General features: G+C 50.7%; 10 protein-coding genes and 1 non-coding gene across 11 annotated transcripts; 7 read left to right on the top strand and 4 right to left on the bottom strand.

Annotated features, from left to right (window-relative positions):
- Positions 1-2,746: 2,746 nt before the first annotated feature.
- ASPBRDRAFT_57527 (tubulin alpha chain) lies at positions 2,747-4,586 on the top strand (the record flags this gene model as incomplete). The annotated part of the gene is made up of 7 exons (XM_067627759.1): positions 2,747-2,758; positions 2,915-2,973; positions 3,056-3,209; positions 3,271-3,358; positions 3,409-3,480; positions 3,528-4,046; positions 4,120-4,586. 7 exons carry the CDS (start codon positions 2,747-2,749, stop codon positions 4,584-4,586), a joined length of 1,371 nt encoding a protein of 456 aa, XP_067476220.1.
- On the bottom strand, positions 4,569-6,315 carry ASPBRDRAFT_46239 (thiamine transporter TPC1). Its single transcript, XM_067625591.1, has 4 exons — positions 6,152-6,315; positions 5,953-6,005; positions 5,715-5,868; positions 4,569-5,644 (listed from the first exon to the last, which is right to left on the bottom strand). Exons 1-4 carry the CDS (start codon positions 6,182-6,184, stop codon positions 4,919-4,921), a joined length of 966 nt encoding a protein of 321 aa, XP_067476219.1. The 5' UTR covers positions 6,185-6,315; the 3' UTR covers positions 4,569-4,918.
- Positions 6,316-6,888: 573 nt separating this feature from the next.
- On the top strand, positions 6,889-8,520 carry ASPBRDRAFT_32714 (putative Gamma-butyrobetaine hydroxylase subfamily; the record flags this gene model as incomplete). The annotated part of the gene is made up of 1 exon (XM_067623047.1): positions 6,889-8,520. One exon carries the CDS (start codon positions 6,889-6,891, stop codon positions 8,518-8,520), a length of 1,632 nt encoding a protein of 543 aa, XP_067476218.1.
- A 457-nt stretch (positions 8,521-8,977) lies between these two features.
- ASPBRDRAFT_131627 (PICOT family protein) lies at positions 8,978-9,873 on the bottom strand (the record flags this gene model as incomplete). Its single annotated transcript, XM_067618348.1, has 2 exons — positions 8,978-9,049; positions 9,121-9,873. The coding sequence occupies 2 exons, from the start codon at positions 9,871-9,873 to the stop codon at positions 8,978-8,980; spliced, it is 825 nt and encodes a 274-aa protein (XP_067476217.1).
- Positions 9,874-10,429: 556 nt separating this feature from the next.
- ASPBRDRAFT_183295 (RNA exonuclease) lies at positions 10,430-13,376 on the top strand. The gene is made up of 2 exons (XM_067620000.1): positions 10,430-12,859; positions 12,918-13,376. Exons 1-2 carry the CDS (start codon positions 10,683-10,685, stop codon positions 13,039-13,041), a joined length of 2,301 nt encoding a protein of 766 aa, XP_067476216.1. The 5' UTR covers positions 10,430-10,682; the 3' UTR covers positions 13,042-13,376.
- A 218-nt stretch (positions 13,377-13,594) lies between these two features.
- Positions 13,595-15,471, bottom strand: ASPBRDRAFT_57522 (uncharacterized protein; the record flags this gene model as incomplete). Its single annotated transcript, XM_067627758.1, has 2 exons — positions 13,595-15,128; positions 15,191-15,471. The coding sequence occupies 2 exons, from the start codon at positions 15,469-15,471 to the stop codon at positions 13,595-13,597; spliced, it is 1,815 nt and encodes a 604-aa protein (XP_067476215.1).
- A 1,526-nt stretch (positions 15,472-16,997) lies between these two features.
- On the top strand, positions 16,998-18,248 carry ASPBRDRAFT_131939 (threonine aldolase GLY1; the record flags this gene model as incomplete). Its single annotated transcript, XM_067618382.1, has 3 exons — positions 16,998-17,079; positions 17,152-18,105; positions 18,157-18,248. The coding sequence occupies 3 exons, from the start codon at positions 16,998-17,000 to the stop codon at positions 18,246-18,248; spliced, it is 1,128 nt and encodes a 375-aa protein (XP_067476214.1).
- Positions 18,249-18,408: 160 nt separating this feature from the next.
- Positions 18,409-19,215, bottom strand: ASPBRDRAFT_57520 (uncharacterized protein; the record flags this gene model as incomplete). Its single annotated transcript, XM_067627757.1, has 5 exons — positions 18,409-18,544; positions 18,749-18,853; positions 18,874-18,942; positions 18,973-18,977; positions 19,111-19,215. 5 exons carry the CDS (start codon positions 19,213-19,215, stop codon positions 18,409-18,411), a joined length of 420 nt encoding a protein of 139 aa, XP_067476213.1.
- ASPBRDRAFT_46233 (serine/threonine-protein kinase) lies at positions 18,984-22,859 on the top strand. The gene is made up of 3 exons (XM_067625590.1): positions 18,984-20,261; positions 20,323-20,723; positions 20,772-22,859. Exons 1-3 carry the CDS (start codon positions 19,371-19,373, stop codon positions 22,519-22,521), a joined length of 3,042 nt encoding a protein of 1,013 aa, XP_067476212.1. The 5' UTR covers positions 18,984-19,370; the 3' UTR covers positions 22,522-22,859.
- Positions 22,860-23,755: 896 nt separating this feature from the next.
- Positions 23,756-24,133, top strand: ASPBRDRAFT_46232 (uncharacterized protein). The gene is made up of 2 exons (XM_067625589.1): positions 23,756-23,927; positions 23,984-24,133. Exons 1-2 carry the CDS (start codon positions 23,792-23,794, stop codon positions 24,112-24,114), a joined length of 267 nt encoding a protein of 88 aa, XP_067476211.1. The 5' UTR covers positions 23,756-23,791; the 3' UTR covers positions 24,115-24,133.
- Positions 23,894-24,030, top strand: ASPBRDRAFT_t214. The gene has a single exon. It is a non-coding gene; the product is annotated as a tRNA-Ala (tRNA).
- Positions 24,134-26,230: the final 2,097 nt, after the last annotated feature.

The following is a 26,230-nucleotide window of genomic DNA, read 5'->3' as shown; positions in this document are numbered from 1 at the left end:
TGCACCAGGTGGGGAGGGGAGCCCATGCAAAGATAAAAGGAAAAGAAAAGACAGAAAGGTACCGAACCAAATAAGACTGGCCTTTGGTTCGACAATTCGACAGCAGCAGCAGAAGCACCAGGAGGAGGAGATCGATGCGGGCGAGATGCCGATCGCACGGGACAATTTCACCACGGGAGATTCAATGAAGGTTTGGCAACAGTCCAGACCATTTCCATCCTCGAGTCAGGCTTCGGTTATGCACCAGACTTCTCCTCAACCCCATTTGATCGTCACCACCCTCATGATGCCTCTTTACAAGGGACACTTGGCAAGTCCCATGTATACTGATCACTGACCCTCTACCCTGGAAAGAATCTCAGCCATGTGCATGAACAATGGACGCACTATCAGAGGGTGGCCGCGGGTGGCGGTCATTCTACGATCCAAGACCGCGATCAATATGGATCCAGTGGGCGTGCACTCAGCAATCAGCAGCGGTTCTGGCCCAGTGGCGCCCAGTGGGTCCGAGTCATCTAACGTTAGAAACTTCAAACGGGTCCAAAGAAAAACTCTGGGACCCAGAATACCCTTCATGCTAAGTTGCTAACCCAAACTACCTGCGTTAGCTCCTCCATCGTTGCAGCCCTAGTCGGGTGTCTCAGTCTCACGGCGAGAGTGCGTTAACGACTTGACTCTGAGAGGGGGCCGCGCTTGGCATTTCGCGGGATTTGGTCTTGCAGCGGGCTTTAGAAAGAAAAAAAAAAGAAATAAAAGGCAAACTCAATTTCATACTTGATGTAGGAGAGTTTCTCATGCTTTGCAGATGCAGTATCCGCGGATGAATGGTGGGAAGGTTCCAAGCAGATGTCAAGTCTGGAAGAAATGATGTTGTTATCGCACTCAGCGAGTATTCTCCGAAGTCTTTGACGCATAGTAATAATAATGTGGAAAGGGCAAAAAGTGGCCACCGCCAAGAAACGCCACCTCAGGCACTCCCGGCTGTCCTCCTCCGCCGGTCCAAATGCACAAGTAATGCATAAAGCCATCTTTGATTCATCGGTCAGACTTACGGCGGAGGCGTAACTTCCCCCCCCCCCCCCCCCTGCGAAAAACGCCTATGGCTTTGCTTGGTCTCTACACAGTACATCTTGTCCGGTTACTGCTTTATCATCATATTTTTCCGATGCTGATCACATTATTAGGGAATATTATAGTTTGCAAGGCGCGAGTCAGTGCAGTCTATAGCTTCAACACTAGTATATAGCGCTAAGCCTGGAGGATTCCACTCATAGACACTATCTGAGTCTTGACGTCTCAAAACTTGATTTCTACACGCTAGTGTCTTTCAATCAGCCAATCCTTCGACTTCAAGTGCTAGATGGATGGATGAGACCGCCTCTTATGAAAGTTATGATAGGTGACAAGGAGGGACGCGGCTAACCTACCGAGGAATTATCCCTACACAGTACTATATTCGGAAATACCACCAAGCACCATTCTGATAGGCTTCTGCACTTACTGTGTCGTTGTATGCACATAGTAGTAGTTATGCTCTCGGTTACCTCCATCCTCCATTATCTGCACCTTCCACTCACCCTATCACGGTTGTCAATGAGATGATCTCGATTGGGTTATTGTCCCTCGACATCATAACTGCCACCACAGCGTTTACCATTGGCAGATCCGCTCTCGGCTGTTGACGTGTCTTGCCCCGCCATGTCCACTGAAGATCTCTGCGGTCATCTGCACGGTAGATGAGAAGACCATGATAACCGTAAATGGAAGCTTATGAATTATGCTTACGATGCTCAAAATGGTCGAGGCGCAAGGGCCACCTCAGATACTTTGTAGACAGTAGGGAGAATGGCATCCATCGATAACGGCTTGCCATCTCAGCATCAACTTGGCCGCGTTGGTTCCCATGTACCTACCAGTGTTCGACAACGCCAGAGATACGATCCCAAATTCGTGATCAGGTCATTGTTGTCTAGCCATCGTGTCTGTCTGCCTACCTGTCTTCTTGCTCTTATTGGTTCACGTTAAGTAACTGGTAGGCACAAATGCTTGAGCCTTGAGCATGGTGTAGCGGAACAGTGCGGGGAAGATCGACACCAGAAAGTTCCCATATCTCTTCCATCATGATTCCCGTATCGTTCACTCGCCCCTCTTGAGTAACTAGATCTATAGTCTACTCCATCCAGCTATTGCAAAGCTAGCAACGGCATCGCAGCTACCCCTGGTCTGTGCAGGTCAAACCACTGTCACACATATACGAATCCCAAGGAAGGCTTCCCCGCATTCCACGGCAGGAGGCACGTGGAGTATAAAGAATCCGCGATGATAGGAAAGGTCTTATATAGGTTGAAAATGCTTAAATATTGATAGATAATGCTTCTATCATTCTTCAGAGTATCCAGGATTCACAATGTCGGTGTCCGCTTCAGTGGGAGGTAAAGGGAAACCGAGTGAAGTTCACGTGCTGATCGACTGATCGGTCGGTCGGGAGCAGAAGAGCCGCTGATTGGTCCAAGGAGGCTTTGTCTTGTTTATTGGACCGGCAAGAACGACTGGCACCATTTGTCGCTCCTGCTCTCTTTCCATCCTCAGGAACTCCCTCATCCTCCATCTCATCCCTTGTTCTGCTTTCATCATCCTCTGGGTGTCAATCCACTGCTTGTCTTCCCAGGCTGTTGATAATCACCTTTACACCGCAGAGAGAACCCCTTGCGTCTGTTTACAACGATAACCGGACCCATTGTCCAACATGCGAGGCGAGGTATACTACCCCCCGTTCTATTTACCTTGGGCGCCCCCGCACCATCAAACCCCTCCCCTTATCAACATTGAGCTTCACAACCTCACAAACCAGTTCTCATTCAACTTCTTCATCAAAGCTCCAGGTTTCTCTATTCTAACTATTATTTTTCATTAGGTCTGCCACATCCACATTGGCCAGGCTGGTATCCAGCTTGGTAACAGTGCTTGGGAGCTGTACGTCTTCACCGCTTTTCATTGTACTCCGATCTAGATGCTTCATCAGTGACTCCATGCTGACCTGTGACCCTCACGGCAGGTACCTTCTTGAACACGGTCTCAAGGCAGACGGTCAGCTCAACCCTGAAGCGGATGACGCCATCAATTCGGGCGGTTCATTTGAAACCTTCTTCACCGAGACACACAGCGGCAAATATGTCCCTCGTTCTATCTTCGTGGATCTCGATCCTTCGGTACGGGCTTATCCAAAAAGGATGGCATCATTGATTGTATCTGGTGAACTGATGTATGCAGCCTGTCGATGAGATCCGCACCGGCCAGTACCGTCAGCTTTTCCACCCCGAAATGTTGATTAGCGGAAAGGAAGATGCCGCCAACAACTGTATGAACCTCCTCTAAATGTGCTTAAACATGTAGGCTAATGCTCGTCAGATGCCCGTGGACATTACACCATCGGAAAGGAACTCGTTGAATCGGTTGCCGACCGCATTCGTCGTGTCTCCGGTAGGCTCACCACAATTCTCTGAAACCTGACCCTCTGCGAGAACTAGGCTTACACACGCCAGATAACTGTAACTCCCTGCAGGGGTTCTTGGTCTTCCACTCTTTCGGCGGTGGTACCGGCTCCGGTTTCGGTGCCTTGCTGCTTGAGCGTCTTTCCACCGACTATGGAAAGAAGTCGAAGCTTGAGTTTGCGGTGTACCCTTCCCCTCGTGTTTCGACCGCCGTCGTTGAGCCTTACAACGCTGTTCTCTCCACTCACAGCACTATTGAAAACGCCGACTGCACCTTCTTGGTGGACAACGAGGCGGTTTACGACATCTGTCGTCGCAACTTGGACATCCCGCGCCCTGGCTATGAGCACCTTAACCGCCTGATCGCCCAGGTCGTCAGCTCTATCACCTCCAGTCTCCGATTCGATGGTGCCCTCAATGTCGACTTGACTGAGTTCCAGACCAACTTGGTGCCATTCCCTCGTATCCACTACCCCTTGATTTCGTATGCACCCGTGGTCTCGAGCAGCCGTAGCTCCCACGAGAGTTTCAAGGTCCAGGATCTCACATTCCAGTGTACGTACTTGTCCGCGAGTCCTACTATTGCGGCACTGGCATTGGTGGATGGCTAATCAACAATGGCTTGCAGGTTTCGAGCCGAACAATCAGATGGTGGTTTGTGATCCTCGCAAGGGCAAGTATATGGCAGTGGCTCTGCTGTACCGCGGTGACGTGGTACCCCGTGACTGCACCCAGGCCATCGCCTCCCTCAAGGCCAAGGCCTCGTTCAATCTCGTTGAATGGTGCCCTACCGGCTTCAAGTTGGGCATCAACTACCAGAAGCCCGTTCGGGTTCCTGATACCGAGCTCGCTCCCGTCGACCGCTCCGTCAGCATGCTCTCCAACACGACCTCCATTTCGGAAGCATGGGGCCGTCTTGACCACAAATTCGACCTCATGTACTCGAAGCGTGCCTTCGTTCACTGGTACGTGGGTGAAGGTATGGAAGAAGGCGAGTTCTCCGAAGCTCGTGAGGACCTGGCTGCGCTGGAGAAGGACTATGAAGAAGTTGCCAACGACAGTCTGGAGCCGGAGGGTGAGGAGGTTGAGTACTGATACCTCTCACACCCTGTTAACTTGTACTGCTTTGGTCGCTTCGTTTCTTGGTCTGTCCGTCTGTCTCACTTTGCCGGTCAAATTGTGTCTTGCCCGTCCTTAATGCTTGCGACCACCCCCTTCTGTTCATGCGTCCCTAGCGTTGTTTGATTCCCCTGCTTTTACCTAATAATGAACCGATACACGCGCTGCGGGAAAATATGAGCACATGAATTCGTCAGTCTTTCGAAAGGGCGCGAAAATGGTATTCCACATGGAAAAATCAAAAAGTCTAGTATGTTATCACATAATATACAAAGTCAGGTGTTGCGAGTGTGCGGGAACCTGTAAGCTCAACCATCCTTGCTCGTAGCCACCTCCATATCCTGAAGAAGTCGCAAAGAAGTCTCATAGGTCCACATTGTCACTGCACTGGCAGGGGCAGCCTTGAACAAGCTCACCGTCAGACCCCGATAGAGTCCCCGGATACCCTGCGTCTGCAGAATCATCTTCATCGTATTAAAGACGCCCTGATACTCGGGAATATTGCGGTGAATGTATAACTGCCGCGTCGGACCCTGCACCTGCAATCTCTTCCGAACCAAATCCAACGGAAACATCACCGTCTTCGACGACACACTCGCAATCACCCCAGCCGCCGCATCCCCCGACCCAAATGGCAAATCCTGGTACTGCGCCAACGGCGGCCTCAACGCCTCATACGTCGCGAAGAACAGTCCCATATACGGAACAATTTGCCCCACAGCCGCACTGCACCCCCGAAAGAATCCCCTATACCCTTCATTCCGCGCGATATCCCTCACCGACGACATCAGCGACGTGTACACTCGGTCTGTGCCCTGCGCGGCGAACCGCGTCCTCAGTAGATCTAATGGGTATGTAGATGCCGTGGCCAGACCTCCGGCCGTGGCGCCTGCGACAAACGACTCGACGGATGGTGGTAGACGGTGCGGCTCGAGTTGTGCTAGTGCTTGTGTTGTTGTTCGGTATGCCGAGAATTGGATCACCCCGTAGCAGACGTACATTAATTCCGCGGGGATGTTGCCTTTCCAGAGACCCTGTTGGGGGGAAGTAATATCGCATTAGAGGATGGTGGATATTAGAGAGGATAAAGGGATCAAGGCGTACTGTTATGCCCTCTTGACGAATGATTTCTCGCATCGTCGAGAGGGTGCCCTTGTAGATGGGACCGGTTACATCGCGGTGGGAGGTCGGGTCTGAAAGGGAGTGGATTTGTAGCTGGAGCCGGATTTTGACGACGTCTAGGGGGGCGACGCAGAAACTAGAGGCAAAGGAGAGGGATGGGTTAGGTGGTTTGTTTCCTGTGAGTTGTTTTGGAGGATGTGGGAGATGGAAGAGTGCGCACCGTGAGACGAGACCGGCTATTCCGCCTGCCAGGACGACTTGTCGTCGTGTGCCCTGGTCATTGTAAGGGATTGGTTAGCTTTTGCGCATTGGTATCGAGGATTAAGAGATGGTGCGAAGTCATGGGGTGTGTGTATGGTTGGATTGTTGAATGGATGGATGGAGAAAATGGTGCATGATAATCCGGGGTGGTTGCGTACCTCATCCTTGAGGTGTTCTCCCCCGGCCGACATGCATGTGACGGTTGATGAGTAAAGCGAGAGAAAGTTAGGTATTTGAAGTGAAATTTATGGTCGCGAGTAATGCAGCGTTATAAAAGGGTTGTCATTGATGTGGTTTCCCCTGTGGTGGTGGTGTGTATTAAGTGGTTGTTTCGCTTATAAGCCTTGTAGATAGAAAGGCGACGGGCAAGAAAAAAAGGGTAAAAATGATGCTACCGCTCTAAAGGTATGACGTGTGTCCGTTGGTTGCTTGGTTTCTTTTCCTCCGGACGGACTTTCGGAGACTTCAGACTGCCGGATTTACTTCCGTGGATACTTATTGACACTAGTCACACCCGGAGAAACATAGGTTCATATCTACTAAGCTACTGCTATTCATGCGACGTTAATCTAGCAGCGGGCGATTATACTCCATACACAAGGGATGGCAAGAAAATCCCCTGGTCGATGATGATGCCTGATATCTCTGCCTTACTGCCTGGCTGCCTGACTGCCTGGCTAGTACCTTAAAGCGGCGGCGAGCTGGTGCCCAATCAGGTGCCTCTAAAAAACCTCGGTACAAACAAAGTCGCATCGGATCATAAGTTATTGTCTGGGGGATCTCCTGGCGTCCCACTTTCTTCTCCAGCTCTCCTTCACCCCCCGAACGTGCAGTTTTGTGGATGCGGGCACCTTCACGCTTCACATAGCAGGTCACCTCGCTGCTAGTATCCGTCATGTCTCGTCTGTTGCGAACCGCCCTTCGCCTTCCTCGGGCCTCACTCCCCCCGGCCTCCATTATCAGCCGTCGTGTCTATTCATCCTCTGTCATTCGTCGCTCAGCAGCGGGTGCTATACCTCCCTCCAACAATGTGGCTCCCACATCAAGTGATGCTGCTCCCGCAGCTAGCAGTATTGTCTCCGCGGCCAGCAATGCGACTGCCGAAATGAGTGCATCACATGAAGTAGCAAGTCAAAGCAATGATCCTGCATCGTCGCAGCCAAACCAGTCCTCACCTCCGGAAGCAGGTGATCAGCACGATGGAAAGACTCAGGAGACAAGCTCTGGGATAATAGAGTATCAGGATAGCAGATACACAATTAGACGCAAAGATGGGGGCATAATCATTGAAGAGGCTCGCAAACCACCCATTGAGATCCTAGACATTATTCTTCGCGACTCCTGCAAATGCTCTTCCTGCGTGGATCCTCACTCCAAACAACGCAATTTCCGCACGAGCGACATATCCTCCGACATTGTCTCCGAGAACCCTACCATCAAGCACGGAAAGCTGCACGTAACATGGAAGAACGACCTCCGCGACGCTCCCGCCGACTCAACACACCAGTCCACATATGACCTCCGCCAGCTTCGACACCCCATCATGACCCCCGTGGAAATGGAATCCGCCGGCAAAAACCGCTGGCGAGCATACTGGGACAACAGCCGCATGCAACACTGGCAGCACTGGATCACATACGACCAGTTCATCAACAACGACATCTCCTTCGCGTGGTCCATGCGCACCCTGGCCGAGCTCGGCCTCATCTTCATCAAAGACATCCCAGACTCGCGCGAAATGGTCGAGAAGATCGCCACCCGCATGGGTCCCATTCGCGATACCTTCTACGGCCGCACCTGGGACGTGCGCAGCGTACCCCAAGCCACCAACGTCGCCTACACCAACCAGTTCCTCGGCTTCCACATGGACCTGATGTACATGAACGACCCCCCAGGCTACCAGCTCCTGCACTGTCTCCAGAATTCCTGCGAGGGAGGCGAATCACTCTTCGTCGACACCTTCCGCGTAGCATACGACATGAAACAAGACGACCACACAAACTACTACCGTCTCCTCCACCATCACATCCCCTACGAATACAACCACCCCAATCACTTCTACACGAATTCATGGCCCGTCTTCGAAACAGAGACGTTCGATGACAGCGTCCGGGAAGGAACCAACTTCGCTAAATCCCGTCTCGTCCATGTTAACTACTCACCTCCTTTCCAGGCCCCCAGGCAGATGCAGTCTCCTGTGCCCCGCAAGTTCCGCCAGAAGAATGAGGCTCTTGCTAAGTTCGCCTCCCTGCTTGAGGACGAACGCTACATGTTCGAGCTGAAGTTGAACCCGGGTGAATGTGTGATCTTTGAGAATCGTCGTGTGGCGCATGCTCGGCGCGGATTCAAGACTAATACCGGTGAGCGGTGGCTGGCTGGGGCGTATGTAGATGAGGATGCTATGTTGTCGGAGTTTAAGACTTCGTCGAATAAGTATCCAAATTTGTGGAGGTTGAAGCGCAAGGGGCTGAATAGTAAACATGTTAAGATGTTGAAGGGGATGATTAAGCCGGATGAATTGCCCTAGTTTTTTGGACTATTTGGGGTTGGGAGAGGAAGCAAATATCCATTGCTATTTATACAAAGGGGACGATGTATCATATACGTTTTGTACGTACTGCATACAGCTGTGACTGGAGGGTCCGGCACATGATTTATATACATAGTTTTATACTAAGCGGTCATGAATGAGTCAATCATATCATATAATAAGTGGTCTTTCATTTTGGTATTTTTATATAAAGGGCGACAAAATTTTCCCCATGGCACTCATGGGTATAGATATCATCCAGTAAAGTACTATGTAATCAGCGAGTAAATAATTGACACAGGGAAGAGGAGCAAGACGCCGCTAGATCTCAAACTCTAACAATCAAGAGTTGAAAAGACAAACATGAAGATAAAGAAAAGAAGGGCAGAAGAGGAAGGAAGAAACTACCCAATACGGACAAAGCCGTGGTATCATTCAACTTGAATTCTAGAGCTTAAGCAGTAGCGGGCTTGTTAACGGAGAAGCGGTCCAAGAAATCGGGATCGTTCTCAAGTTCCTCCTTGACCTATTCAGAAATATCATGTTAGTACTGCATATACACCATGGAGATTGAAGAAATAGAGGAGAGGTGCTTACAATATCCAACCCACCAACCAACTCACCCTCCACCCACAACTGCGGGAAGGTAGGCCAATCCGCAAACTCCTTCAGGCCCTGTCTCACATCCTCATCGGCCAAGATGTTGAAAAATCCGTACTTGACGCTCCGCTCGCGCAGAATGCCCACAATTTGCCGACTGAATCCACACTGCGGGGCACTGGGCGATCCCTTCATGAACAACATCACCGGCGCAGCCTTCACCAGCTCCGCGAGACGCGCAAACAACGCTTCCTTCGACTGTTCGGGAGTCAATGCGGGGGCGGCAGCGTTGCCGTTCGTGGCGGGGGCCTGTGTAGCGGTGGCTGGGACGTTCTCTCGAGGCACGGCTGTCAATGGTGGGGGGATGACGGTCTTGGGAGCACCGTCTGCAGAGGCGGCGGCAGCGGCACCGGCGTGGCGCTCAACGGCATCACGCACTTGGATTGCTTCGCTGCCGCTGATGGTTTCCAGAATCTTGTTGTCCCGGACGAGGACTACGAAGGGGACAGCGGTGACATTGTACTCTTCCGAGATATCAGGGAGCTCCTCGGCGTTGACGCTGAGGAAGGCGATGGAGGGAGGGGTGGTAGCGGGGTACTGAGAGGCGAGGGCGGAGAGGACGGCGCGCATTTGGGCGCAAGGAGCAGCCCAGGGGGCGTGGAAGTAGAGAACCTGCAAGCATGACGGGGGGAGGGAGGAGATGATGTTGGGAAATTCGGCCTCGGAGGCGACTTCGACGAGGGAGGACATGGTGATAGTTCGGTTGGGTTACTGGGGTGGGGTTTCGGCGGGGAAAACTTGGCGTCTAATGTGACGATGGGAGAGTGTATATTCGAAAAGAATGAGTGGAGTTTGAAGGAAGGCAGATGGACTTGGGAGCGGAGGAGGGTAGGAAGGAAAGAAGGCGAGAGGCAGAGGGGAAAGAGTCACAATGTGCCCCACGATGTGGCCGAGATGGAGAGGGAAGATGGGGAGGAGCAGAGGAAGATGGCTGACCGATGGCGAATTTTTGGCCGCTTATCAGATCGAACCATCGGGGCCGTTTGTAATACACGGCTCTTACCCGCTTTTTACTGCTGCGATCCTCGGCGTAAGACGGAGACTCGGTGGCCCATGGTGAGTCAGCAACAGAAATGCTGCCATGGGCGCTAGCAGTCACCCTGTGGCTGATGCAGCCGACGCCATAGATATTGTATCCTACTATCTAACTTCAATATCCAGCGTTGATTGTGCTTGCAGCTTTTAAACGCAGGAACACGCTGCTCCGTTGATAGGCGGGCGAGCCCTGCATGTTATCCGTACCGTACGGTAACCAGATAGATTATCATCACGTGCCTCAAAAGTCGGCGGGATTCTGCGTCGCGCGGCCTCTGTCGATCTTCTGGTCGCGCCAAATCCTCATCCTTGTCTGGACCTGCTTGTGACTGTCTGAGTTGGCATTGCGATATCGGAAGCACGTCGGGTGTCTCTGGTCGATTCCTCTGCAGCTAGCAGGCCTTCCGATCCCCCAATCCTGTCTTGATTTGCTCTTTGCCGCACCGGTCGTCGCCCCATACATAATGGGAGGAAATAAGCGCAAGCGCACGGAGGCTGGATGCTCAGATGACGAAGACCCAGTAAAGAACGGCTCAGATGCGAGTGGCTTTGGCGTTGCTCAAACTCTTTCGCTCCTAAACGCAGGCAAGACGAAGTCTCACAACAGTATCGATTCGGACGAACCAGGGAAGGCGCAGGATGATATGCCGAAGGAAAGAGCCTCGAAGAAGAAACGCGTGGATGGGGAGAAGATCAAATACCCCGTCCTCACCTATGTTGAAGGCCGATTGCAATCCTCCATCCGGATCGCCGATCTCCAGAGTCTGCTACTCTACTGCTTTGCTGATGGCATCGCGCCGCAGTGGATCTCAGTCAAACACTCTGGTCATGTCAGGAAGATTGTCGTGCTAATGGTGCCTGGTCTGGAATTGGGCATGTTCGACGGATCACTTCCTCTGGATGCAGATTCAGTGAGCGAGAAGACAACAGAATCTGCTAGTGCGGACAAGGCAATGGAGGAGGATACGAAATCGGAAGACTTCGCCCGCTGGAAGCAAGGCCTACCGCTGGAGGACCGGTCACATCGTTTCAATCCTCGTCCTCTTTCGCGCAGTGACCTTCCGGCACCCCTACAGCCGCTAGCGGACATGTTCCCTCACGCCTGGCCCGTAAGAGCCCCCGGTGATTCTAAGTACAACAAAATCCACTCTCCACTCCAAGCCATACTTCTCTCTGCTCTACCTAAGAGCAAGGACAGTAACACGAAAGGAGTGAAACCGCCCAAGGTGGACAAGAGCATCGCCTTCCAACGTACACCCATCACCACTTTCATCAGCTCCCTGGACGATCTCCGAGAGAACGACTACGTGCTTCATCCGGCTCTACTCGCCACAGAACAAGAAAAGTCGACTTTGTTGGAGAATCGTAAGCGGGCCGGAAACTCCAAGGAAGATGGATGGGTTGATACTCACGTCGAGAGCTTGGAGGCTGGTCAGGTACCAGACTCTGAAATCCAGCAAGGCAGCATGACCGCAGGCCGGGATGTGCTAGCGTTGGATTGCGAGATGTGTGTCACTGAAGGTGGCCAATCTGAGCTTACGCGCATCAGTATGGTCCGGTGGGATGGCGAGGTTGTACTAGATGAGTTGGTGAAACCCCAGCGACCTATCATCGACTATTTGACTCGATTCTCCGGTATCACCAAAGAGTTACTCGATCCCGTCACCACCACCCTTGCCGACATCCAGCAGAAGCTCCTCTCCCTTCTTACGCCTCGTACCATCCTTGTCGGCCATTCTCTAAACTCCGACCTGAACGCCCTGAAGCTCACTCACCCATTTATTGTCGACACCACCTTTATTTACCCCCATCCCCGCGGCCCGCCGCTCAAGTGCAGCTTGAGATGGCTTACCCAGAAGTATCTCGGAAAAGAGATCCAGAAGGGTCAGACAGGCCACGACTCGATTGAAGATGCGCGCGCTGTACTCGAACTCGTGAAGCAGAAGTGCGAAAAGGGTGAGCGCTGGGGCACCAGTGAGGCATCGAATGAGAGCATCTTCAAGCGCCTTGCACGCTCCATGCGTTCGGGGAAATCGTCCACCAACGAAGGCCGCACCGGAGCTGTTGTCGACTGGGGCAACCCCGAGCGCGGCTTTGGGTCGCAGGCGACTGCATCGATAGGATGCAGCAACGACACCGACGTAGTAAATGGCATCTCCAGTGTCGTCAACGGCGACGACAGCAACCCCTCCATTCCCGGAGGCGGTGTTGACTTCACATGGGCCAGGTTGCGAGAACTGGAAGTCTATCGCGGCTGGTGCAATCGCATGCCCGACCCCAACAATGCGAACGAGTCGACGACGCTCGTTCCGCCTCCTGAAGAAACGACGCCGACATCCGCCGCCGTCTCCCCTACCAAAGAAGCCACTCGCAACCTCGCCGAAACCGTCTCCCGCACCGTCTCCAACATCCACCAAATCTATCAATCCCTTCCCCCTTGCACATTATTCCTCGTCTACTCCGGCACCGGAGACCCGCGCGAAGTCAGCCGTCTCCAAGCCATGCACAAGACCTTCCGCGAAGAATTCAACTCCCGCAAACCGTGGGATGAACTGACCGTCAAATGGACCGATACTGAGGAACAGGCGCTCAAGAAGGCCTGTGAGCGAGCCAGAGAAGGCTGCGGGTTTATGTGTGTGAAGTAAATAACATCTTGCCTTTTTTCTTCTTAACTCGTTCTATCTTTTCTCTCTTCCGTACGGGACTGTGTTTTTGACCAGGCAGCAGACCGGGTTCAAGATACAGGTCCTGGTGGTTTGGTTCGCTCATTGGGAATGCCTTTCGAGGCTTTCTACGGAGATTCCCCATGCTTTGAACTCTTAATCAAGGGTATGCGAGCCGCGCTCCCTGATCAACAACTCCCTCGCCTACGGCCTAGTATCTACCTTCCGTTGTCAAAAAAGGAGCAACCGCGATACTAAAGCGATATCATAACCGAACATTATTGGATTGACTGGAAAGAATGAGGCTGAATCACACCCAATGTGAGGATATCATTGTGCAGAAAGCTAGACTGGCAATCTCAGACCAGTGGGGAATAGAGATATAGAAGTGGAACGCCATAGAAGATCTAATGAATAGTAAGGCAGCGGGGTGATCCTCTAGAAGATACCTGTGTAGGTAAAGAAGAGATAAAAGGGGCCACTTTTTGTACAAACACATGAAAGAAAAAAAAAAAAAAAAAAAAAAAAAAAAAAAAAAAAAAGAAGGGAGGTCACGTCACTCCAAAGATAGAGTATAGATAATACATTGTTGGAAAGAAGTAGAAAAGGGAAATAAAGTGAGCGAGTCAGGTCAGTCTAGCTTGCTTGCTTGCTTGCTTTCGAACCAAAAGACTTTTCGTTTGTTCTTTTTTACTTTCCCACACCACTCGCTCTCACCGCGAATCCTCAGTTTCCATTGCTTCCTCACGTTGCATAGCTAATCGTACCATGATATCCCGCGCGGCGGACTGTGCTTTGCGCTTCTCCCGGGTTTCCGACTTGTGTACTCCGTTTGCGCCGAGATGCGAGTTTTCTTTATTGCCCGTGTGTAGTGGGGGCATTGGTTGCTGTTGTTGCTGTTGCTGTTGCTGTTGTGACTGTTCAGTGTGATCTGGTACGTCGTCCCCATTTTGAAACCCATTCTGGGCAGTCTGCTCCGGCTCCGATGGACGTGTGTCGGTGTTGGCTGCGGCGGATTGGCGCCGTGACGGGGGCCGAGATCTGCTGCGCAGGCTTCGTGAGTGGGCGGGTCGACTCTCCTTTGTAGTGCGGGTGTCACTAGGACTGGAATCGATGATTTGGGAATCCTTGTGCGCGTTGCCATTTTGCTCGTTCAGTGGGTTTGGTTTGGGACTTTGGTTGTTATTGTTGGTGGTGGTGGTGGTGTTGGCGATATCTGGTTTGGCGGTTTGGCTAAATGATTTGCGCGGAGGTCGACCAGGTCTTCGTCCACTGGTTGCGGGTTTGTCTGTTGATTGGGATAGGCGGGGACGTTTTACTATGGCTTCTCGGTGGGAGGTTGCGGAGTTGTTGCTGTTGTCGTGGTGGTTGTCGTCAAGGTCGTTGCCATGGTTGGGGGTTTGTTGCTGTTGTTGCTGTTGTTGCTGTTGTCGTTGCGAGGAGGGGTTGCTTTCGATGTGGAGTGTGGGGGAGACTGATGGTGTGGGCTCGTGAGTTGTCTTGTCTGTAGTGGACATGGATGTGCTGTCCTTCAGGGGAATTTTGACGGGTGGTAGGCTGGCGTCTTCTAATGAGAAGTCGGCGATGCTGTCTGAAGAGTCGTCGAACGAATCCCCTATTGGTTGGGTGCGCCCGCTTGGGAATGAGTCTGGCCAGGGTCGTTTCCGGCTCCCTTGTAGTAGGCCTGGGCTTCGGACTTCTGCAAGGACTGTTGTGTCGGTGTATAGCGGTGGTGGTGGTGGCGGTGGTTGTACTTGTCTGAGGGTTTGCTCTTCCGCGTAGCGGTTCTTCAACTTGAGTGCTTCGTTTTCGAGCTTCAGTCTTTCAATCTCCTCGGTTTTAGATCTGAGTTCCTTCAAGACTGTTGCGATCATCATGTCCTTGCTGGCAGGAGTGCCCATATCGGATGCAAATCGACCTGGGCCGTTCAATTCTATGCGGAGAGCGGTAAATGCGTTCTTCAACTCGGACATGGTATCGTGAAGGTTGCTAACGGAACTTGAGATGTGATCGAGGCTCAGCCCTTGGTGCTGAATCTGTTGTTCCATGGACAAGTTGTAGGGATCAAGCTCCGTCGATGTCGTGGGTATCAGGGCCCCGGCATGGATTGGGGTTCGGTCTTGTCGGGAGGGAGGAGTCGGGCATAGGAGGCGTTCGAGCAATCCATCCTTGAACACGGGCTCTACTGTGCGCATGGTAACGATTTCCCGGAACGACACCTTCGACAACTTCCAGAAGATATTGGGGCTGCTCCTGTGTTAATTATGGAACGTGGAATACGAGCCTTTCTGGAATAATTCCCCACTTACCCATTGTCTAGAGAGCAGAGTACGCCCAACTTCTGTTGGCAGAGCTTACAGGAGATTTCCTGGAGGATCCGGCCTCGTAGGGTGCTCAGCTCTGATGATTGTGGGATCTGCTTCTTCTCCGAGGAGATGGAAATGCGATGCAGCTCGACGCTCAGCCACCCAGCCACTATGGAGTAAGAATTCGAGAGTTTGGCCCACTCGTTCTCCAGCGCAGCCAGCGAGCTCGAGCATCGCGAGCACTGGCAGAGAATTGCAGGACGGGTAAGCCGAGAGAGATCCATGACGGTGGACACGAGGGGGAGGGCACGTTGGAACTCAGGCCTTGAAAGAGCGTATGGCCGTGAGCCCGCGTGAAGTTGCGAGAGATGGAACCAAAGTCAGGGCGCAAACCTGCCCGCAAAAGTCCAGAGGGATCTCGACTGCTGACTCAGCCGTCAATGGAGACACGTTGGCGGGTCGACCATTCCCGATTAGGCTATCGATAAGGGCCGCACGCGTTTCACTGTCGTCATACTTTGGGCCTCCGTGTTTCTCCTTCAGTGGCTGGGCCCGGCTTCCGTTCTCCTCCGTGTATTGATTGGTACGTATCTTACCGTTAGTCTCCTTTTCCTCCTGAGCATGCAGCTATTGATCTCTATAGCTTCACCACTTTACTTTACTGTGATTATTACTATCACCCTTGAATCTCTTCAGTTGAAAGATACAATCCAGGGATAAAAATAGTCTCCAACAGAGAAAGTTATGATAGTTCAGTAATACCTTTCTGCTACTGACGATGTAGTGTATGGAGGAGAGCACATGTCATTTCCTCCGTTATAGCTAGATATGCAGGTGAAAAAGACTCGGCAGTTCTCCCAATTAACTTCCGTACTAGCACGTTTGTCTGTCCTTAGTGCTGAACTACTACCTACCTACATGCAGACCTCCATGCAGGCTTCCATATACTACCACCACATGAACTACATGGATTTCTTGTTTCTATCCCTCTCCTCCACATACTTATTGACCTTGCCTTGGTCGGGCTACAAGACCACTCGGATATTCCCCCATCGGAGAAGTTAATTGCCTAGGACAGTATGAACTATAATTTTTCTTCACCAGGAGAAATCAAGTATGCAGTCTTGACATGCGGGGGTTTGCACTCACATCGTCTGAGTTCATAGGAAGTTTCTACAATGAGTGCTTAACACGGTTTGAGTGGGAGGGGGGGGGAAAGCAAGTGTCGCTAAGATCCTTCGCGTGTCTAGAAAATGTTGGAATGGAATATGGCTTTGTGAAACTTGGTCAAGAAACTGTGAAATTGTAAGTCGAGTTGCAGGATTTGGTTGATAGGAGGACGCAAGCAGCCAAGCAACCTGTTTGGTTCTCTTCAAATCCATACTCCAAACTGTATCCTTCGCGCTGTGGTTGTCTGATTTTCGAGGCTTGATAGTAAGGCCTGTACTGGAGAGAAAGAACGCTTCTGATTGTATAAAAGAAACTAGGCCGAATTCAGTATAAACCATGCACAGCAGCCGGGGTCCATCTCATTGTCGAATCACATCACTCCGAACAATCTCCTCCATTGTTCCTATCGCTGATTAGTCACTCTTGCTTTTCCCCTCGGAATGTCCCCCGCATGCCCGTTAGATTTAACGCTTTCAAGCCAATTTGTTGCCGTTCCCTACTTGCTTTTTGCCGTGGCCCTGTTATCATTTGAGTGGTTTGAGGCTCGATGGGATCCTTGGCCCGCCATTCTCTTCGATCCTTGTTTCCTCTAAGGCCTTCTTTCCCAATTTCAAGAATCGCATTCCGTCCCAGGATCTCCATGGCTAGTGTATCAACAGCTTCGAATGGGACCAGGCCCAGCACGTGGCAGGGCGCCGGTGCAGCTGAGTTTGACCTGAGAAGTGAGTATGACTCAGAGCAGAATAATGCTCCCATCGTGATGTGCGCTTTTGCTGAGAATCATGTGTCGTAAGGTGATACAATGACCAAGCCAACTCCGGCAATGCTCGAGGCTATCTGCCAGACCACACTTCTGGACGATGTCTTCGGCGAAGATCCAGTGACGAATGATCTCGAAGCGTATGTGGCAGCGCGCACTCAACATGAGAGCGCTCTTTTGGTCATGTCCGGCACCATGGGCAACCAGGTTGCCATCCGCACGCACCTGAAAGAACCTCCTTATTCTGTCCTGTGCGATCACCGGTCTCATATCATCTGCTACGAGGCTGGTGGGGTAAGCTCCCTTACGGGTGCCACGGTCATGCCAGTCATCCCGAAGAATGGCATCCACCTTACTTTGGAGGATATTAAGAAACATGCGGTGATCAGTGATAACATCCACTACTGTCCAACCAAGCTCATCAGTCTTGAGAACACGCTGGATGGAATGGTTATGCCACTCTCAGAAGCTCGGCGCATCACTGAATGGGCTCATAAAAACAATATCAAGGTCCATCTGGATGGTGCGAGACTGTGGGAAGCAGTGGTGTCCGGTGCCGGGAGCTTGCCTGCCTACACTACTTTATTCGACAGCGTAAGTCTTTGTTTCTCGAAGGGTCTAGGCGCCCCCATTGGAAGTATTATTGTTGGCTCCAATGAGTTCATCAAGAAAGCTCGGTGGTTTCGCAAATCCATCGGTGGCGGTGTACGTCAAGCTGGAGTCATCTCTGCGGCGGCCCGTGTCGCAGTTGAGGAGACATTTGGACCAGACCCCAATGGACAGCAAGGGAAGCTTCTAGGGTCTCATCAGAAAGCAAAGAAGGTTGCCGATATGTGGACTAGCCGTGGAGGCAAGCTATCTCACCCCGTAGAGACCAACATGGTGTGGTTGGACATTGAGGAATCGGGGTTGGGGCCTAATGATTTGGCTGAGATCGGACATGAAATGGGTTTGAAGCTTGGGGGTAGTCGTATTGTCGTCCACTACCGTATGTATTCCTTCCCCTATGCGAATTACTTCTTCTCTAACATAAATGCAGAGGTATCAGAAGAGTCCCTTTCTCGACTCGACCAGGTGTTTGAAGCAGCTATGAGCAAGAAAATTGTGCGTAGTACTGACGGAAGTAAATGATATGGAAGTCATTAAATACAAGCGCTAGTGGAGATAGGATAGACTCGATCTGAATAACTAGTAAAGTAAATCGATCTGAAGCCGAGTGTCACGCCTTGGATCCACGGATTCATAGATGCGGTGTGCGCCGCCCGCCTGGGCAAGGCGCACTCTTATTGGCTCATGCCCAGCCATCCGGGGTTCTGCCTTGTTGGTGCCTGGGGCTCTGCTGGACTTTCAAATTAAAGAGCTGCGGTTTACCACCCCAGCCTTGCTGCTGCATGTTTCTCGGACGACGAACTCCTGTCGGACAGTCGCTTGTCTCGTCTCCGTCTCTGGCTCCACTTGCATGCTACTTCTATTGCATCTCCAGAGCCTGGCAATGCAGTAGATAGTTGGTGGAGATCTTGCTAGCTGTGTGAGTCCCAACTTTCCGTTTCTCTGTGCACTGTTGTTCGTTACATGGGCATCCTTGACTAATACCAGAGACCTGCTATAGAAATAGGACTGCTTTCCCTGACAAAGCCCCTTCGACGGATTCCCCTTTCGCTCCTTGCTTCAATGGTCCAACGCTACGAATTCTTGAGCGGTTCAGGTTCCAATCTGGTTGGCTTCCAAGCCTGGGGCTATTCATCACAACTCAGACACTTTAAGACCTCGCTGCCTATCGCTGGAAGGCATACTGTATAAAGTCTTGTTTGGCACATCTACTGGCCTTGCTCGGCTGGTTTATTATCGCATACACCGGGACTTGGATATTCTGGTTGTGACTCGGGTTGCGCTCTTCTAAGGTTGCTGGAACATCGCGCGGGCTGGTGCTGTCGTTTGGGTGCTCGCCAGGTAAGGTCATTCATACCTGCATCACTTCAGGGATTATCCGAACATATAAGCCCACAACCTCAATGTTAGCAAGGCTTATACCCCCAATAGGTCTATGATATGGAGTCCTGTTGATCATCGCCTTGGTTACGCAAAGTTCTATTCCCATTTCTCTGCTCGAATCCCTGCACATATACCCTTCAGTGTCTGTCTTGTCATATAGCTTGCTTTTACATTCCTTTTCTTTCTTTACTATATCCTTTCCTTTCTCGGCAGTCGCACTGTTCCTGTTAACCCTCGACGTCATCATCAATATCCGTGCCGATGGAGGCGACCCAGGAGTCCACCCAGCCATGCACGGACCCCCGCCGCATGGGCTACAACAATTCGGCCCTCCGCGAGGATGATTTGACGGACATTGTTTGTATCTTACACCCAAATTCTCCTGCAGCCCATGATGCTGTAGCCGCAACCGCGCGCCACGCTCCGCAGCACATCCTCCAAAGGGATGCGCTAGAATATGAATGTTCAGATACCGCAGCTTTGGACTTCGCTCTTAGACTGTCATCGGATGTGTATGACGCAAGCGCGGGCTTTTGCTTTGGACGGAACAGGGCTCGCTGCGATCTCCTCATCGCTGATGCTAATTCGAAACGTATTTCGAATACGCACTTCCGCATTTATCTCACGCAAGATGGTATCATAATGCTGGAAGATACCTCCACCAATGGAACGATCGTAGACAATTGCCGTCTTCGCAAGATCCAACGAGAGAAGAGTCGCATGCTGGTGAATGGATCCGTCATTCAAGTACCGAATGGCGAGGGGCAATTTTCGGAGGAAGTCAGATTCATCGTGCGCCTGCCGTCCCGGGAAGGCTTTGTTATGCAGTACACCGAAAACATGCTCCGCTACTTTGAAAAGGTTGAGACTCAAAGAGCAGGTACAGCGCAGCCCAGAGCCCGTACAACTTCCGCGCCGGCTCTGCAGATCGCGTCGCCCAATACGTACGGCATGCACTGGTCTGGCGGATCAACTTACAACGTGACGGGGCAAATAGGCAAGGGAGCTTTTGCAACCGTCTACAAACTCGCTACGAAGCAGCATGGGGCTGTGTATGCAGCTAAAGAACTCGACAAGCGCCGCTGGATGAAGAATGGCATTCTCGACAAGAAAGTTGACAATGAAATGCAAATTATGAAAGACCTGAAACACGTAAGTGATAACACATGCACTGAGAATCTGGATGCTCCTATTGACAACAGATGCCTTTCAGCCCAACATCGTCCAATACGTCGACCATCACGAGCATGACAGATGGATATACATCATCATGGAGTACGTTCCCGGTGGTGAGCTGTCCACGTACCTGCAGTCGCATGGCACGATCGCAGAGTCTCAGGTTCGAACTATGGCGCGTCAGATCTTGCATGCACTCCACTATCTGCATAAACGAAAGATCACGCATCGGGATATCAAGCCGGACAATATTCTGATTTCGTCTCTCGATCCCCTACGGGTGAAATTGTCGGACTTTGGCCTTTCAAAGGTAGTTCAGGAAGAGACCTTCTTGAGGACTTTCTGTGGAACTTTGCTGTACTGCGCCCCAGAAGTCTATCCAGAGTATGACACTTACCGGCGCGGTGAAATCCGGAAACGGCGCAGGCTGGGTGATCCGTAAGTCCCTAACAAACTATCCTCTGCCAAAGTTATGCTGACCATCAGGCCTCCAAAAACGTCCCCTTACGATCAATCCGTCGACATGTGGTCGCTTGGCGCCGTTCTCTTTCACCTTCTCTCAGGAGTCCCTCCTTTCGCTCCTCGAGGAGATGATCGTGGAGCTCAGATGCTGCGAATCATCATGACCGAGGATGCCGATTACAGTGCACTTCGCAAGGCAGGCGTCTCTGAAGATGGAATAGACTTTGTCGCCCAACTTCTGAATCGTGACCCTCAGTCTCGCCCCAACGAACGAGAATGTTTTAGGCACCCGTGGATTGCAGGCGTTGCGGACATCGACGATTATGATGACGAGGACTTGTTTCTGGGTGTCCCAGATGAGCTTTCTGATATAGGCGAAGATCTCGAGGATGAAATAGACGCCTCCCAACTATCGTTGAATGATAAGCCGGCGGCGGAAGTCGCCGTTGAGGAGGATGATGAATTGGCCCAGGCTAAGAAAATCAAGCTTGAATATCCCCCGGAGGAAATTCGCTATCCGTCGCTGCCCAGTCTCGACAGTTTCCAGGCTGTTCAACCGGTTTCTCAGTCAACTCCTAAACGACTTTTTGGTGAGATCACGCCATCCATACTTCGAAGTTCACACGCGTTGGGCGACAAGGTTGATGCATATGAGGGTGACGACTTTGGCCTCCATGACTTCGTTTCTTCAACTGGTGAGTCGATTGTCAGCGACGGCAACAGCCTTAATTCCATCCTCTCCCTTCCGGAAAACCCCGTCGCCGGGTCTGCACCTAGCTTAATGGGAGCTGAGAACCTTGTTGGGCAGCTGAACATGAACTCGTCGCACCTTGGCTTGAACAACATTCCCCGCCACGTCGAGGCGCTGGGGCCGCAAACTAGCGTGGCCGCGGAAGCCCCGAAGGACAAAGCCCCAGAGGCGCCCCCGCAGACCACTATCGATGATGAAACCCCTAAGGCTTCGAAATTCAACCGGCGAATTGAACTCCCCATACCTGATACTGCCAGTGAGCGATCGAGTCCGGAAGCGACAACGGGAAAGACCAACGACGGGTGTGCTGAGCCCGAAGCTGCCCCTGGAGAGGTCTTCGACATTGAGTTGGCAAATACTATCGATGCCAAAACCGGACAGCGACTCCCTGACTTGCCGAGAAGGGAAGACAATCAGCCTTCCGCCCAGCCCGAGTCCGACCAGATGCCAGGCCCAACCCCCAGTTTTTTACTGCAGCCCGGCAAAGCACGCCCTCTCCTTGGAAAGCTGACCACTCTCCCCGGGTCCATCTTTGAGCTTACAATTCCGTTGGAAGCTAGGATGACATCCTGGGGCCGCGGTCCCCAAGCCACTATCTGCTATCCCGAGCCAATGGATACGCGGATACCTGCATATGCGTTGGAGGTTACCTTTTGGGCCCCAGCTATTGAAACCAAAATTGCCGCTGGACACGATTGGATGACTGTCCCCGGCGTGATGGCCATTCTTTCGACCAAAACCCGAAAGTGTATATGGGTCAATGGGACCGAGCTGCGACGTGGGCCCGAGAACGACAATGGCGGGGAGGGCTTCCATTTCGGCAAGCTGTATACCGGCGATGTCATTACCGTCTACCAACATCGGAACAAATTCTTGAAATTCGCGTGCGAATTCTATCATGGAGACAGTGCGCGTTCGCGTCCGGATGAGGAGAAAGGCTTCGCCGTGCGCAAAGTCCTGATGCCCAAAGAGAAGGCGGCCAACCGACAACCCGTGCGGAAGACTCCGCATGGGAAGAAGTAGGTTCAGTGTGGTAGCAGTATGGTTCGCTGGCTGAGTTGCGACTGGCTGCAAAGGTATGGTGTAATGTCCCTTGCGTGGACTGGAGTTGTATGTATCTGTTATGTATGGGTTGCATCTTCGTTTGGTCTTGGGGGGGGGAAACGAATGGGGTGGCTTAGTATTGATTTTGGCGTTTTGTGCATATACATAATGATCTGGATATGATATGGTCAGGAGGACATTAAAAAGGAAAAAAGACTACTCTCAGTCAATGCATGTACGAACATCAATCACATGGATATCTATGAATCAAGGATACCACTATCTTCTACAAGCTCAGCTAGGGACGTCTGAGGCAGGTTATATTATATCGTAATAGAAGTAAATGAAAATAGTGCCATCGTCCATCCCAGTGCCGTCTGATGCCGTGGTATAATGTCTCCTGGTGCAGGAACAGCTAACACTAGTGGTTAAGACCTGTTGCTACTTGGCGCAGCAGCTGGAATAGATAGATCACACTTTGTAAGTCTGTCAAACCCTAGCTTTGTTCTCGAGCTAGTTGTAGCCGTGAATCGGTCATGACACTCTGCAAACTTCAACAAAACAACGTGAAGCCTGAGAAAGACAGTATGTGCAAATCAGTCGGGGATCAATATTCTGAATTTGGACGTAGCCAGCTAGACGGGCAAGTCAATCAGACCATTTTCCCTGGCCTGATTTTGTCTCTACTTCAAGACTGAGACCAGATTTCGTGGTCCAGGTAAAGTGAAGAGGGATCAAGCCAGCGGTATGAGGTGCTCATCACTGACTTCGGTTCCTATGGTCAAGGTTCCTCTGGTCTAGGAGAGGAGATAATATACGCGTTCTGGGTACGTGCGATCTGGTACTAGCTTCCGTGCTGGTGATGTTTGTCAGATCTTTCCATCACTGTCATCTTATATTGCCACTGAAGTGAACGTATCGATGATTGAGTATGTTCAATATCTCAGGGCTCGTATTCAACTCTCAGTTATATTATGGGTAAGTATCTATAATATTAACCATCTAGTCCTCCCTGATTACGCAGTTGAATGATAATAATTATCATGTTGAGTGTACTTCTTCGTGGGTGGGCTATTACCCCGGCAACTGTCTGATAGCTAGAAAGTTGATCTTAAGGCTGTGGGTGACCCCCACCAGGAGCTTTCTTTTTCTTTTTTCTTTTTTTTCTCCCCCTACTTGCCTCCTCTGCATTCCAACCTTTAAAGGAATACCCTTTTACAAATATGTGAGCACTTTGCTTCATGGCTACATGAGGGCTTTTTTTTTTTTTTTCCTTTTCCTAATCTCAGGCACCAATTGCAGCAATGCAAGCTCATATTCCATAAAGATTGCGCCGCCACCCACCAAGCACGCCCCTGTGGCGCAATCGGTAGCGCGTAAGACTTGCAAGTACCCCTTACCAATAACACAACCTATGAGTCTTCCACTAACTGTCTTAAAGCTAGAGAGTTGATCTTAAGGCTGTGGGTTCGACCCCCACCAGGGGCTTTCTTTCTTTCCTTTTTTTCCCTACATAGAATATATAACTATGCCCGACACAAGGCCTTCTTTTTCATGTTTGGTGTCACTTAAATTTTAAGACATATTCTCTCCCTTCATAACTCCTTTTGTAGACTGTTGGTCGGTTTCCCGGTAATTTGTAGTATACTGCTACCGAGTTCAAGATATTTGCTCTACCCACACCACATTCCGATGATATTGTTCTGCCCGAGAGAGATATGGTTTCAAGTAACTAGTAGTTAGTACCCACATTAGTACCGGCACACCAGCACATCTCAGGGGAGCTGCATTTGCTACCACATGTAACAAAATGAATCAAAGAATATATACATCATCAACCTCGCAGATACACCATGTACTATTAATCCCATAGTATAATAACATTAAGCTACAAGGATTCTTCGTTCTCATACTAGTAGTCAGACAGCCAGCTCGTAAGATTAATCATCACAATAAATAATGACATCTGTTGCCAATATCTCTTCATTCAAGCTTTATCGAAGAACTGATAGTAGTGCATCATGAAGACTTGTTCAATCCACCTCAATGGCTTAGGTACATCTTCTATTTGATGACTTGACAGTTCACAACCCCAGATAGAAAACCCCGTTGATGTAAGCGCGAAGCTTGCAGTTCCAATTGCACCGGTCAGAAGAGTGGGACAGCACTACATAGAGTCACTGGCTGAGATGTGATAATTATTGCTGATACTAAATGCCCAGTCAGATGTTGGTTTTGTGATAATAATAATAAGGTCAACTCCCCCTTGAGGTCTGAGATGGACGCTGAATGTTCACCGCAAGGAAGAAAGGGGGAGTTTTACCAGATGGAACAGCACATCAACACACGATTACCGAGGCAGTGGACTGACTAGTATATGCTCCACGCCTATATCGTTCCAGCGAGGAATGAGCCCTGCAGTACTCTCACTACCAATATAGATACACCGTCTCGGGGATTATGATGATTTCTCCAGTGATTTCTTCGCTAGAACACCCACCAAGCTGTTATCCCTAAACACCATACCAATAGCTGAATTGGTTGTATAGGCAGAGGGCGGAATCATTATGAGCTTTAAAGCCTGAGGTTGTATACACACCCATATAGTATATTTCTTCCAAAGCATGAAGCTAAACTTTGATAAACATCTTCCCATCTGGAGATAGAATAGAATCCTACCCTAGTAATTCGTCAATAAGTGGTGCTCCGTCTGGTCTTTGAGTTCATAGAGCGATACTTACTATCTCGGATATTTTTGTTCTTCTATATACTAATGCTTTTCACGCCCTACCGCTTCATGTCTGTCACCGGACCCAGCGATTACGGGATGTACAGGAGTGACACCCACAGGGCCAAGAAAACCTTCGTCTATAACTCTGGCTGTAATGCCTTGAAGGATGCTCGTGGGAGCTTTGTCCATTAAGAGGATTTTATACTATATAAATACTGTTGATCAGTGCCAAATCTTTTCAGTTATCTATGGCCTAGTAATAGTAATGAGCTGAAATAACGTAATAATTCATATAAGTCAGCCATTTATTTATTTGTTCAATTTTGGTTTCTAATTACCCTACTTTAGTAGGGATTTTGGCTGACCTAGTAAGCCTTAGAATGATGAACGAGGAACTACTTGCTAGAAGAGGGCCTGGAATCGACTGAGTCTGTGAAACCCTCCACCCGTTGGCAATGATACGAGGGAGCGTTCCCTGGTTCGCCAGGTGGTGTCTATTCACCATGAATAATAAGCGACGCCGGAAGCAGACAGGTCCAAGAAACACATTATCTGGAACTGTCAATGATCCTGAATCGTGGGAGATCGTGAGGTTTCCCGATGCGTCCAAAACCCACGATGGAAGCAGAGTCATATTACTACGTATCTACCAGTACCACCAAGCACCAACAGGTGACCCTGACCGCTCAACCGAAAGACCGAGTGGGTCACTCTTTTTCCATGTGGATCTTGGAGATTAGTTTCTTCCTGCTAATCTAGTCGGTCTCTCTCTCTAGCAGTTCTTCCATCTTCGCCGAACCGGAACATTGCTCGAACGTGTCCCACCGCGGTGCTTCTTTGTCGCATCAGGGGGGATTGACGGATGTGAGATAATCGTCTCGAGCCGGCGTGGCCAACTCCTTCAGTTGCTCGCAAAGTAATCTTCAAATGAGCAGCTCCTCAACAAATTGCCAGGCT

This window comes from Aspergillus brasiliensis (assembly GCF_001889945.1).
Source record: "Aspergillus brasiliensis CBS 101740 unplaced genomic scaffold ASPBRscaffold_11, whole genome shotgun sequence".
Lineage (NCBI taxonomy): Eukaryota > Fungi > Ascomycota > Eurotiomycetes > Eurotiales > Aspergillaceae > Aspergillus > Aspergillus brasiliensis.
This window is presented reverse-complemented; position numbering and strand designations above follow the sequence as displayed.

Bases quoted from the DNA above. Each gene is read 5' to 3' on its own strand.
- ASPBRDRAFT_46239 (XM_067625591.1), bottom strand. From the start codon at position 6,184: ATGTCGGCCGGGGGAGAACACCTCAAGGATGAG. The intron at 6,006-6,151 runs GTACGCAACCAC...TACAATGACCAG, and splicing joins GAGAACACCTCAAGGATGAG to GGCACACGACGACAAGTCGT. The intron at 5,869-5,952 runs GTGCGCACTCTT...CTTTGCCTCTAG, and splicing joins ATAGCCGGTCTCGTCTCACG to TTTCTGCGTCGCCCCCCTAG.
- ASPBRDRAFT_46232 (XM_067625589.1), top strand. From the start codon at position 23,792: ATGAGGGCTTTTTTTTTTTTTTTCCTTTTCCTAATCTCAGGCACCAAT. The intron at 23,928-23,983 runs GCAAGTACCCCT...ACTGTCTTAAAG, and splicing joins ATCGGTAGCGCGTAAGACTT to CTAGAGAGTTGATCTTAAGG.
- ASPBRDRAFT_46233 (XM_067625590.1), top strand. From the start codon at position 19,371: ATGGAGGCGACCCAGGAGTCCACCCAGCCATGCACGGACCCCCGCCGC. The intron at 20,262-20,322 runs GTAAGTGATAAC...GATGCCTTTCAG, and splicing joins TTATGAAAGACCTGAAACAC to CCCAACATCGTCCAATACGT. The intron at 20,724-20,771 runs GTAAGTCCCTAA...GCTGACCATCAG, and splicing joins CGGCGCAGGCTGGGTGATCC to GCCTCCAAAAACGTCCCCTT.
- ASPBRDRAFT_183295 (XM_067620000.1), top strand. From the start codon at position 10,683: ATGGGAGGAAATAAGCGCAAGCGCACGGAGGCTGGATGCTCAGATGAC. The intron at 12,860-12,917 runs GTAAATAACATC...CTCTCTTCCGTA, and splicing joins TGCGGGTTTATGTGTGTGAA to CGGGACTGTGTTTTTGACCA.